At 39.4% G+C, this 12,080-nt stretch overlaps 1 protein-coding gene across 1 annotated transcript in view; it reads right to left on the bottom strand.

Moving 5' to 3' along the window:
- Positions 1 to 1,280: 1,280 nt before the first annotated feature.
- SLC1A1 (solute carrier family 1 member 1) overlaps positions 1,281 to 12,080 on the bottom strand; it is a 55,870-nt gene continuing 45,070 nt past the window's right edge. The window contains exons 9-12 of the mRNA XM_074570219.1: positions 7,973 to 8,095; positions 7,241 to 7,435; positions 6,580 to 6,714; positions 1,281 to 3,360 (exon numbers count right to left, since the gene is read on the bottom strand). Coding sequence (XP_074426320.1) covers positions 3,114 to 3,360; positions 6,580 to 6,714; positions 7,241 to 7,435; positions 7,973 to 8,095 — 700 coding nt within the window. The 3' untranslated portion in view covers positions 1,281 to 3,113. The remainder of the gene's footprint in view (positions 3,361 to 6,579; positions 6,715 to 7,240; positions 7,436 to 7,972; positions 8,096 to 12,080) is intronic.

Here is a 12,080-nt window from a genome sequence, read left to right as displayed (position 1 = left end):
AAACAGGTCATGGCCTTTCCCCATTACACTTTCAGCACTTTCAGCGTGCAATAGTGGTCTGGTGGTCAAGGGGCTGTGACTTGGTTGCTGTTCCTCACTTGGTCTGCCTCCTACGCCCTGGCAATTCTGCCTTCCTTGTGCTCTGCAGTCCAACAAGTGCTGCCAGGTGTTGTGCCAGGAAAAGTTGGAGGCAGAAAACATGGAAAAAGGAAACACAAGAAAACTCTGCCTGGCTGTAGCTCTGCACGGCTATGCACGCTCCATAGTTTGGCATCTCACTTGCTGGGTGCCAGGAGATGCTCCAAGGGACATTCTACATAGCCAGACGGGGCCTGAAACGGTAACTTAGGGGAGGGACCTAGCCACAAGTTTGGGAGTGGTTGGTTGTGTCTTTGAAGAGCTCAGACCGTGCAGTTTCTTTTCTTATCAAGGAAGATTAAAGAATAAGTGAACTGCATGTGTCATGACTGGTTTTATGCAGTTTAAACTCTTGTGGAGCTGATATAGCTGACCTGTGCATATTGACACACCTGTGTATGTTTATGTCCAGGTGCTTTCTTTTCTCCGTGTTAAGAGTCAACTACAAGCCCCTGAGTATTCCAGCAGGGCTGTGTGAGTGGGTAACCTTGTCTTCCATGACCGAAAGCCACACACGCTATTCAAAATGCTGGGTCCAATCCCATGATCACTTCTGCAGCCCCAAAGACCCTACAGGAACATAACAACATGGTGTACAGGGCCAAAAGCTGCAGGTGCTTTTCTGAGGGGAGACTCTCCACCACCCTCCAAAGCTTCCAGACCTATGGTGAAAGCTATAGTGAAAAGCACACATTGCCCATGCATGGTTTTTCCACATACATAGAATGTACCTACTCAGAATACTGTGTCCAGAAAAGCATCCTTGGACTTAACAGTATCTTTGGTATATGGTTTGGTCTCTTGGTGGTGAATAGATGCCAAGACAGCACCATCAACCCCTGCTTAGTTGAATCTCATCCATATCAACAAATAATAAAGAATTAATTCCCTGCTTAGTGTGTGTTTAATAGTATACTCCCAACCCAGAACATCCGTAGTTAGAGGCCTTTCTTGCAATCTCAGCACTGTGCTCTTAAGCATTTATTTTATTGGAAGAAGAGAGTAATTCTTGCCAAAGCTACAGCTGAATCACTAGTGAAGATAACATAAATCCTAAATTCAATCAGTTTTGTTTATCTTGCTATAGCTAAAGGAACTCAATATTTTACAGTGAGGAGAGGATGGTAGCCTAAAACAAAAGTAAAGAGAGAAATTATTTATTTAGAACACGTTAGGAACACTGTTCACAGTACATCATAACAGAGTGACTACATAATGTGGTGATCATAAAAGGGTCACTTAGAAAAGCAATGAAAAGACAAAGCGTAGTTGTGAAAACCTGTGGGTTTTTTCCTCCCATAAGCAAAGTTGTACAAATAGACACTGTCTCATACTATTTCTGCACAAGTAGAAGATGGATTTACTCAGTCTTACTTATTTTGTATAAACATACCAATACTTAGATTAACACTTCCATATAGTTTACAATGTTTAATTTAAGTACAGTATTATGTCTCATTGACTTGTTGATTTAAGGTGCAATTTATCAAAACCTACAGTAAATATTTTCTTATTTTCTTCATCAGTTCTCTTTGGCACGCTTCTGGTTTATTTAAATACAAAAGTGTAGGATTGAATTGGATATATAACACTGCAGGAACTTGAAGTTGTTTTTTTTTTTTTTTGTTAGCATATGAGTGCAATTTTAGGTTTACCATGACCTTATTTACAAACAAATTTCAGTTTACTTTACATATAAAATGGCTAATGTGCAAGGCAAAAAAAATTGTTACAGCAACTTCTCCCTTGAGAGTGATTTCTGCACCATGGAAATCTTGTATAAAATGGAGATTTTTTATGAGGAAGTTCTTGGTGCTTCTTATCCTACAGCAAGCCACCTGAACGCATGACTTTCTGGGTCCAGAAATGCTTCTTAAGATACAGTTAACTGATATGTTGGCACTGTAGTAGTGTTGCAGCTACAAACTTGCATGTTCAACTGGCAAACTAAACGAAAGAGCAAAAAACGAACCAGTCTGTCTAAAACGCTTAGTGACCGTGGTTTCTTTCTAGGAAGAGGTATGCTTCCTATATTCTTGATATTATATCTGGTTTTATTCCAAGGAGGAAAGGTTTAGAATTTGCACTATGCGTTGTTATATAGTCTATTTTCATCTTCATGACCTCTGCCTACTTTTGGGCTGATTAATATTTGGTTAGAGTCAGAGGTGAACAATGGTACTTATTTCTGTTTCTGATGGAAATGTACTAGAAGGCCATCAAAGTAAGTACCACTACAAAACCTCTTCAAATTCCAAAAGAGCAAACCCACAGCAATTTATTTCACATCTAAAGGCAAATCCCAGCGGCTGGCGTTCACATGAAAGGCATGGGAAAACCTAGCTACATGAACATTGGAAATTCTTCCATGCCCAATTATTTCACAATTAAAGAAAAATGAAACCCTGTTCACAGTAAAATACTTATTACAAGGCCTTTCTGGTCTGTTCCTTCCTCAATCACTCAAGTGGTATCCTCTCAGCTGCAGAAATGAGTATTTTGGCACATGATCAAGTTACAGTAGGTGTCAAGTACAGTGCAATCTGTTTAGAAGGCAAGGATGTTAAAAGGGATTTCATACAGATGCTTTGTAATGTGGGTAAGAATGTGGAATGCTGTGCTACTCCTGAGTAAAACACGTTTGGCTGTCAAAGCTAAGATCCCCATTTATAAGCATGCTTACTCCAAAGAGGCATTTCACAGCCTCAGTAATAGTGTATATTCTTAAAAGAAAAAAAAGAAAGTATTTTACAACTGTCTTTTTCTTCAATCTATCCCCAAGGACTAAAAGTGGTGAATTCAAATTTTTGGGAGGTCATGAGAAGGGGGCAGAACTGGTAAGGAGAACCAGAGTCTGAGTAGTAAATCAAATGCATATGTGATGTAATTCATTTTTAATTATCCTTTAAGCTTTTTGAGATGTTGCATATGGCCATGTCCTCTAGTGCTCCTGTTTCACCTGAAAACTACTGGCTTTAGAATTGAGATGTCTGCGTGAAGGATATGGTGTCAGACTTATCTACAGCAAAGCCTCCATTGACGTACGATTTCTTGGTCTCTGTTTCATCATTATCAAGAATTCTTGTTTCCAAGGCAAAAGGATTGACTATGCTGACTTCAGAGGTGACATCCATCTGCTCCAGCTCCTTTTTAGAGAGCTTCTCCACTATCCCTGTACCAAAGGCATCTCCCAAGACATTCACCATTGTTCTGAATCGATCCCTATGGAATAAAAATGTTGTCAGATAAATCATTCTGTAAGTTACTTAGAAAATCCTTATACTAAAATTAAGCTACTCCAGCAAATGCAGAGCTGTTTTTTTCCCAGTGTAGATTCTGGGTAATTCTGCAATTGAAAGAAAAAAAGCCTTGTAGAACAAGAAACTGAATTTTCCCCACATGCATTTCAAGAAACCTAGAGTCACCTTAATGACAAATTACTTTGTACAGAGTGTGTAAAACTGTAAGTCACATCAGTAGTCTGTTAGAGCAGTAATCACACTGCTGTGCACAGCCTTGCAAAAATGTTGTAGGGGTCGCTTCTCAGGCCCTTAAGGTCTGCCACACCACCGGTTCTCTTTGTGATAAGACTGCCTTTGTTGGGAGGAGAGACCGTGGGGTGCAGCAGAAGAGTCTGCACTGTGCCTTTTGTCCTTCTAACAGTCATTTCCTCAGCCAGAGGAGCACCTAGCCCAGTATCTTCAATATGCTGGCCCAAACCCTTAAAATGGGAAAGGCTATTTTCTGTTAGCTTCTGCTTGTTAAAGGGCTGAAGTACAAAGCTGTATTAAACAAGTCAAATGAATATGGTACTTCTGTACTGTTGATTTTTCTCCGAACAGAATTGTGACTTGCAGGCCTTAAAAATTTGCCACTACTCAGCAGAGGAGCAACAAAACCACGCAATATAGCGTAAAGTAGAAGGTACTTCTACTGGCGTACAAGTAAGGTAGGGACAGTGGAAGGTCATGCTTCCCTGTTCGTCTTTTCAGCTACACAGCACCACAAGGGCTTTGTGGTAGAACAAGTTGCTCTGTCTGTGCAGAGATGATGAGGTGTATATATTCACAAATAGAAGGGACTGCAAAAACAATAGTGAAGTGAATTGATGTGTCTCATATACATATTTGTCTACTACAACTGCTAAACCCAGTGCTAAAAAATGTCCATGTGTTCACTATGTGGAAAGGAAACATATCGTAGGGACAGGAAGAGAGGGGTAAAGTAAAATTCTGCTAGTATCAGTTTGGCAAGCAAGGCAATCTACAACACTGGAAAATCGTCTTTCGTACTACTGCTATTATATTCTCAAAATTTTTCTATTCTTCATTAAAAACATGGCAGTACTCCTCAAGCCTATGTAATAAAATCTTGGTGAGTTCAGAATTAACTAGAGGACTGTTAATGAGCCACTACTATCAGGTTGCAAAATAATACATTTTAGGCAATAAGTACAAAAGGCGAAAGTGTTAATAATCTACGTGGCATCATGATGTGCATTCCATCTGCTGAGGTGCAAAATGCACTGGCAATGATCCCTGGTACATGAAATTAATCTTTAATTTGCTTCACAGAGCAAGACACCTTAATCTGAAAAATATCTCAATTAGAATCAGAAACAGCTTGAATTCTTTGTCTGTTTCATGGTGGAACAGGTAGCTTCCATGAATTCATATTGTGCCTAAGAATCACATAAATTGTGGACTTTCAAAGTGGAGACAAGGTCAGATCCATAAAACTATGATTACTAAAAGAAATAGGAAATTACTATTCTCTTTCTCTCTCACTCCTATGAAAGAATTAGATGGCATTAAATAAAATGATTAGGATGCACACTAAAACAAACAAAATTAAGTATGTCTCTGTGCAACACACTGTTTGGTTGTGGAATTCCTCTCCAGAGGACTGGTGGAAATGCAGAAGTTTGTATGGGTCCCAAAAGCATTAAGGCATTCATAGAAGATGAAGAAATCTATTGAGAACTGTTAAAACAAAACCCACCTCTAGCTCAGGAACTCTGTAAGCTGCAATTTGCAGGAGGCTAGGAGAGTGCTTTGGGAAAAGAACCAATATACGTTTGTTCTGTTCTTACACCCTTCTTCAGATACCTGCTCTGAGCCAGTGGTTTGTACTGATCTTCACCATCCTTAACAAAACTAAATGTCCACTGGGAAAAGGGGAGAGCTGGAGAAAATTAAATGATTGCGGAGCACAGCAAACAAACCTATCAGACCCTGTTGCAGACAGTTGATGGGGAGAATGTACTTGTGGCTGGAGATGCTTTGTTTGGAGCAATTATACTTGTACAGAAATTGAATTGATTCTTGGATCCATTCAACAGCCGTAGTTTTCTGGAGACTGGCATTTCTCTCTACAGCTTGCAAAACTGAGTTATATAATCTAATAAATTATATATATATATATCTGTGAAATACACAGGTTGCTCTGCCAGAAGTCCTTCAAGAAAATGATTGGAAAGGGTGGGGGTGGAAGAGGAACGCATTTACCTGGAGTGTAAATACGAGCCTAAGAAGAAGACATGCAGAGATTATGAAATGATTAAGATCTCTGCATTGATACCAATGACATATCATCCATGCTGAGTTACTGGAGGTGAAGAAGACCTTGGTCTGACCACTAAAGCTTGCATGGTTTAGGAGGCAAAAAAGCTGTATTACAAACTAAAGTTATACTCCTTAACTTGTGAATCCTCTGTCCTAGTGAAAGATTTCTGCTTAAAATCTTTCTCTCCAGAAAGAGATGCTTAATGGGACTAAGGGGTTCTGATGTGCTCTGAGGTGAGTTGGGATCAGGCATAAGGAATACTTTCTGAGTTTGCATGTGCGTGCATGCAAAGGGGATGGGTCTTTAAAAAGCTCTCAGTGAAGAACAACCCTGTCAAAGTAATGCTGGCAGCACAGACCCACGTACAGCCCACCATGTGTGTGCATCTGGAGTCAAGGACCAGCTTTGCTTAGTTCATGTTGTGCCCCACTCCCTCTTCACCAGTATGGATTTTACGTGCTCTGTGGACATCAACTGAGATGTTCTGCTTGTGGCTGCATTTGATTTTTATGAATGGTGTATGAATTTAGCATAATATGGTGCCATCTGAGACACTCCAGAGGCACTCTTTGGTACTGTCAAATTTGTCTTTCCTGAGTATTATGCTAACGATTTATTAATGCCGTGGCCACTATTTTAAGGTTGCTAGAACCTCTGCACGGGAGGCTATTCGCTGCCATCCCATGCAGTAGGACTTCTCTCAGAATTAAAGACCCTACTGCATTCAATTCTATATTGAACGAGCCTGGCCACAAGAAGAATCTTAATCCAAGGGATTTTGTTGCTATCTTTGTCCGAGCCACATGTTCCCACACAACCTATGTAAACATTAAAAAAAATGGAGAAAGAATCAAATTTCGAGTGCCTTAAACTTACAGAAGCCAATCAACTGCGATGATCAGAGTAACATCTTCAGCGGGCAGGCCGACGGCGCTCAGTACAATCACCATGGTGACAAGTCCGGCTTGGGGGACACCTGCAGCCCCAATGCTGGCTGCTGTAGCTGTGACACTAAATCCCAAATAAAACCCAGAAAAGGCATTCAGAATACACGTTGCTCACAGAAACTCTACTTTCTGGCACAGATAGATAGGCTTATTTCGCTGCAAGAAAGAAGCCCAAATGTTCCAGTTTTCCTCTTGAATAGTATCTACTCAAAGTCTGGTGACAAGTTCATGGGACAGGTCATGTATAGATACTGTTAGGGTTACACTTGCAGAATAACAGGCAATGCATGATGAACAAGCAAACTGAAAGGATTTGAGGAAGAGGCTGAGTTGGGTTTGCAAATGTTTGCCGTGGAAGAATAATCGCACTTTCCCGAACGATGCTGTATACCGCCTGCGTGTCCTGGCCCATCCCACCTCCTCATCAGGTTGCACAGGCAAGGCCTTGGACCAAGAAGTGAGAATGTTTCTGTTACTTCCTGTGCTCTGAATTATAGTTTCAACTTTCCCAAGGGGTACCCAAAGTTAATGTGCCGTTCAAAAAAACCCAAAACCCTCCAACAAAATGCATGTGATGTCTTTAGTCTTACCTAATGGTAACTATTTGGCCAATATCCAGTTCTAAGTCATTCAGTTGTGCAATAAATACAGCTGCTACTGCTTCGTAAAGAGCTGTGCCATCCATGTTGATGGTAGCTCCAACTGGAAGAACAAACCTGGTAATTCTTTTGTCGATGGAGTTTTTTTGTTCTGCACAGCGGAAGGTGACAGGCAAAGTTGCTGAACTGGGACATAGAGCACACAAAGTAAGTTCAGGCAACAGCATGCCATTTCCCTTATCTTTTCCTTAGAGCCTGATCTGCTCTAAGACTCACATGGAGATCTAAGGCAGGCAGGAAGGCTGCACCATGAGAGCTGGCTTTTAAAGCAAAGTAACTTCTGTTATCTATTCTAATTATGGGAAGAAATAACAAAGTCTTAGTTAGCCTCAAAATTACATGGTAAAATCATCATGATGTATGTAGTCACAGAAACAGTGCAACAGCTTAAACTCCAGCAAGTCTGTGACTAAAGAACTGAATGCAAAGAACTTGCTCCTCCTGGGAGGGGCGGACTCCCATTTGGTGTAAGGCCAGTGCAATGTATAGTGCTGCTTTGGGTACTACAGAAATAATGATGAAGGTAATATTGCAGCCTCCAGGGAACTTAGAATTGTCCAGGTGAAATCAGGGTATGTTAACAAAGTAGCAATAAAAATCAGAGCACAAACAATGCAATTACTACTAAGAACATTACAGAAAATAAATGTTTCTTTTGTTTACCTGGAAGAAATCATGAGGGCTGTCAGAAGTGCTTGAGCCATCCCCATGGCAAACCGAAAAGGATTTTTCCTTACTATTATTAAGTAGATCAGTGGCAGAATTACAGTGGAATGGATTGCAAGTCTGCAAAATAAAATGCACTACTTAAACAAATGGATACATCTCATTGCCTTGTTTTAATAACGTGGTGATAATAGGTATCTAGTTCTGTCCTTGGGTACCCTTATGAAACACTAAAGGTGACTTCAGTGACACCTATGTTCAAAATTTAGAGAGTGTACCATCTTAAAAAAATGCAAGCTAATAATCTTTTACACTTTCCTTCGGAAGGGAGATAGAGATTATTAATTGTTTCTTTTTCCAAAGTAGAACAAGGATTAACTAATATATTGGAAATAATTTTAAACCGATGAAGATGAGAAAACTAAGGTAATAAATAATATTTAAACTGATACGCAGAGGGTGATTTGAAGTATGGTAAAACACTCCAGTCTCCTGCCAAATCCTTACCATGCAGACTAGAGACAAATCAGAAAAACAAACTAAATTACTTTTCTAATTTTATCTGCCTTTATTACAGAACACGTTTTGGAATTAAAGGTAAATATCGTTCCCAGTCAGGGACAGATGAAGTCCACAACCTTCTGCAGACTTCAAACATGATCCTATAAAAAAAAAATCCATGCTTACTTTGTGGAAAACTGTGTAAGTTTAAATTAAATTGTAGTGAGGTATTTCAGACTGTACAAATGAGATTTACATAGTCTCACCACCTTTAATGTTGTAAGATGCAGAAATACTGTCTTTTGAAATTGCTGATTTTTAGAATTAAGTGTGTTGACATGCAGAAGACCAAATTGCTCTCTTGACTTTAGCTGCTCAGGTGTATTTGCCTGGGTATTTGGGTGGTTCTCAGGGACAAATTAATCCTTCAACTTGTGCATTAATTTTGAACATTGTGCATTAGTTCTGAATGCATATGAGTGCAGAGCTTTGTGGGCATTATGATTAGAGGTAAGCAGCCTGCTGTGAGTATATTTGAAATGAAATATGCCTGAAGGGTCTGGGAAATATCTCCTATGTTCCAAGGTTGCAAGCAATTATAGCAGCATCAGCTTCTTGTGAAAAGAAATTATCATAGCCTGGAAACATAAAGCCAAGAACTGTTGTCATGTATGACCTTGGGATTTTTATTCTGTCCTCACAAGATGTTCTTGCAAACATTACTGTGTTGTAATAATGCTTTATGATTTCAGAGCAGCTGATAAAGATAGTGATAAATCGTGCTACTATTTGTTCTGCCAAAAATAGGCAATTAAGAAAGCAGTAGCCACAGTACCGAAACTCACAACAGCACTAAAAATCACCCACAAAACCTATTTGTTTCCTTGGAAAAATTACCTTTTTAAAAGCAACAGCCATTAAAGTTTTCACTCTGTATGTGAACAGGTGATTTATTTAGTGGAATGTAAGTAGCAGCATACAACATGTACTGATAAAATTTTCTAAAGAACTCTAGAAAGACACCTAACAATTTATACAATGATGCTTGAGAACAAACTGAATTCTGCAGAACATATAGAAAAAAATATAAAGTGGTATGGGCATTGTTGGCTGTTTTAACAAAATGTTGATGAGAGTAAACATTTCCAGTATGCCTACGCTTAGAAGCATACTGACTTCCACATAATTACCTTGAAAAATTTAGATCTACACTTTTTTAGTGGCAGCATGAACATAGCATTATCCAAATAAAGTATTTGTGCATATCTGCTTTGCTACTACTGATTTTAATGAAACGAATTCGAAGTAATACTTACTTTCATGCATAAAATGCAACTGACAGCAAGTAGCAGAAATTATAACAAAAATCATAATCAGCAACTGAGAAAAGAAATTCTAATAGTGCTCAATTCTAAGATAAGAAGAATGTTGTCCCTCAGAATCCCAAACTGGCATTCCTTAGAACATCCAGAGATGCAGCTGCCTTGCCCCTTTCAGAAGAAACAAAGGTACAGGCAACAGAGAGTCTGCTCGCTGCAGCTTACTTTTTTTTTTCCCACCTCAGCCTGTGAGTCCTCTGGCACTTGTACTGTGCCTCCTACTTTGATTTTCTTCCTCTGTGACTGCTAACTTGTCCTCATCCTGACTCTGACACCATGAAAAGTGAGAGGCTGAAGGTATTTTGGCCAATTGGAGCAGAGGCACTGGGGGAAGTCTGTTGCCTCATGGTGACCGGAACAAGACATAAAGACTGAGATGTGTTGCAGACAACAGCGGGTGAGAGCCGGTAGGGCTGAGAATGTGAAAGGTCATGAATAATCAAGCTGGGAAGAAGGTGAGACAGAAGATGAGCTGGAGAGGGAAGTTAAAGGAAAGGAAGAGGAGGATAGGACACACCATCCCTCATGCTCTTGCATGTTTTTCTTGACAGGGAATACAAGAAATATGTTTAAGATAACCTGTAATTCTCAGGATCAAGCTTAAAGGGAGCATGATAGACAGCTGCAGAAGACGCTGATGAACAGAACACACTGCAAACAGACAAGGTCAAGCAAATAAGGATGAAAAACAAAAAAATCATGGGAACATCAGTGTTTAAAAAAACAAAACAAAGAAACAGTACAACTTCTATTTGCTGAGAGGTGGGGAAAAAGGGTAATCTTGCTGGCTGGAAAGGAACTGCAGAAAAAGCATCTCTTCCCTGCATCCTATAGTCTGTGTGTACATTGTCATCTTTGCTCCTGTGATCTGATGACGACATGCCCTCCCTGATGGTCAGTTTTGCAGAGAATGTGCTGCTGTCAGCCCTTCTCCACAACACCTTGAGCACCACCTGCTGTAGGCCATCCTGTAAGAGACAGAAACGCTGCAGAGATCTACCTTAGCAGCCATCAGGGAAAGCTGTGGCATGTGTTCGGAGGAACAGAGATTTTTTGTCGCCAAGGATACAAACCCTTACTATGTACAATCTTTTTGATGGCACCTGAGAACCTGCTGAAAATTGTTGTGCCTCTCAAGTCCATGGTTACCAGCTAAATTGGAGACTATAAGTGGCGGTAGTTTACTTCGCAATCAAAGTACTCTGGAGAAGCACTGTGCCTTCACGCATATCTTAAGGAAGATACACCCTGTCACTGAACAAACAGTAACCATTAATAGGTAAACAATCATAAACTTGCTATCAGATCTAAAACTGAAGTCAAAAGGCAGTAATAATTCATCCAACATATTCCTCCTCTGAGTTAATTGGAGTTAATAACATAGAAAACCTGCAGAAGTGATACAGTGTCATTGTATAAATGACTTTTACTTTACTTGTGCCCATGGTCTCATTTATAATTTATATAGAAAATAACAGCCTCTTGATTTACAGTCTCTTGGTAAAAATCAACTTTTGCATCCTCTGAAAACTTGATTTCTTTTCCAAGTCTAAATGGGAACTCACAAAAAATTGCATTATGCATTAGACAAACATAACTTGCACTCATCTCTGTAACATTTTGAAAAAGTCATGATTCAGTGCTATTTCTGGAGGTGCAGAAAGTCATTATATCTCAGATGATTTTTGAATACCTAGTCCAAACATAGTGGCTTATGCATAAAACAAAACAACTTTGAAATAAATATGATTATATAGCAGAGATTAATGCAAATAAAAAAGAGATCGTTCATCACTATTTATAGAGAAGTTTGCATTTAAGACTAATACATTACCCTTCTCTCTGCTTGGTTGTTAGAAAGCATGTGAACGACATTTGAAGAATAGCATGCATATGCATAAAGTGGGGGGAAGGAAGCTCTTGAACAACTTTGGATCTAGCCTCTAGACAAAACATGAATAAATCCTTAGTATACTGAAGGAATTATAGTAGTGGATGCTAAGGCAATGAACCAAGACAGCCTAGAAGTTATGCTTCACTGAATTGGAAATAGAAATTTAAATGCATTTAACTTACAGAGATTGTAATATCCATTTATCTATCAAAAGGGTTCTTTGTAGAATAGTCTTCAGAAATATATAATGATCTAGTATTATAACCTATATCACTTGGAGCAGTTAAGCTGCCCCTTCTAAGGCTCCACATCTGCAAGGCTTCACATCATG

This window comes from Larus michahellis, chromosome Z, assembly GCF_964199755.1.
Source record: "Larus michahellis chromosome Z, bLarMic1.1, whole genome shotgun sequence".
Classification (NCBI taxonomy): domain Eukaryota; kingdom Metazoa; phylum Chordata; class Aves; order Charadriiformes; family Laridae; genus Larus; species Larus michahellis.
Note: the sequence above shows the minus strand (reverse complement) of the source record. Positions and strands in the feature narration are given on the sequence as shown.